Source organism: Meleagris gallopavo, unplaced genomic scaffold, assembly GCF_000146605.3.
Source record: "Meleagris gallopavo isolate NT-WF06-2002-E0010 breed Aviagen turkey brand Nicholas breeding stock unplaced genomic scaffold, Turkey_5.1 ChrUn_random_7180001850542, whole genome shotgun sequence".
Classification (NCBI taxonomy): Eukaryota; Metazoa; Chordata; class Aves; order Galliformes; family Phasianidae; genus Meleagris; species Meleagris gallopavo.
This window is the reverse complement of record NW_011117593.1, coordinates 13,328-14,277: the sequence shown is the minus strand read 5'-3', so window position 1 is coordinate 14,277 and position 950 is coordinate 13,328. Positions and strand designations below refer to the sequence as shown.

At 51.6% G+C, this 950-nt stretch overlaps 1 protein-coding gene across 1 annotated transcript in view; it reads left to right on the top strand.

The window, feature by feature from the left end:
* Window positions 1–950, top strand: part of PRMT5 (protein arginine methyltransferase 5) — a gene marked incomplete at its 5' end in the record, with an annotated part of 12,260 nt that overhangs the window by 1,933 nt on the left and 9,377 nt on the right. Inside the window, 3 exons of the mRNA XM_019611008.1 lie at window positions 36–94; window positions 576–688; window positions 767–816. Of these exons, the coding sequence (XP_019466553.1) occupies window positions 36–94; window positions 576–688; window positions 767–816 (222 nt within the window). The remainder of the gene's footprint in view (window positions 1–35; window positions 95–575; window positions 689–766; window positions 817–950) is intronic.

The following is a 950-nucleotide window of genomic DNA, read 5'->3' as shown; positions in this document are numbered from 1 at the left end:
GGGGGCTTAATGGGGTTTTGGTGGGGTTTAAGTAGGGTTTAATGGGGTTAATTGGGGCTTGATGGCTCTGCAGGGGGCGCCACACGGGGCTGTGGTGAGTACGAGGAGTTAATTAGGGTTAATTAAGGCTTAATTGGGGGCTTAATGGGGTTTTGGGTGGGGGTTTAATGGGGTTTGGGGGGGTTTAATGAGGTTAGATGGTGTTTAATGGGGGTTAATGGGACTTAATAGAGCTTAATTGAAATTTAATGAGAGTTAATGTGGGTTACTGGCATCTTAATTGAGTCTTAATGGGCTTTAATTGAGTGTTAATGGGCTTTAATGAGTTTTAGTCAGGTTTAATTGAAGGTTAGTGGGTGTTAATGGGGTTTAATTGAGTTTTAGTGGAGCTTAATTGAAGCTTAATGAGACTTAATGGGGTTTAGTGGCATTTTAATGGGTCTTAGTGGGGTTTAATTGAGACTTAATTGGGTTTAATAGGGGTTCAATGGCTTTTAATTGGGGACTGGGGCCAATTGGCACACAGTGGGTTTGATTGGTACCTAACGGTCGTTAATTGGCGTTAATTGGTGCAGGTGTGGGTGCGCGTGCCGCTGCTGGCCCCCGAGGACGGGCGTGAGGACGCCATCGTTAACGAGGAGCTGCTTAACGAGGGCGACGGGCGGCAGGAGGAGCGGACGTGGCACTGGTGGGTCGTTAGTTAATTAATTGGGGGGGGGGCGTAACGAGGTTTGGGTGCGAAAACGAGCGTTTGGGGGCTTTGCAGGTGGAACAACTTCCGGACTCTGTGCGACTACAACAAGAGGGTCGGGCTGGGTGAGTGACGGGAAGGGGCGGGGCCACAGCAGGAAGGGGCGGTGCCACGGCAGGAAGGGGCGGGGCCGCGGCAGGAAGGGGAAGAGTGGTGGGGGAAGGGGTGGAGCCATGGCAAGAAGAAGTGGGGGGATTGG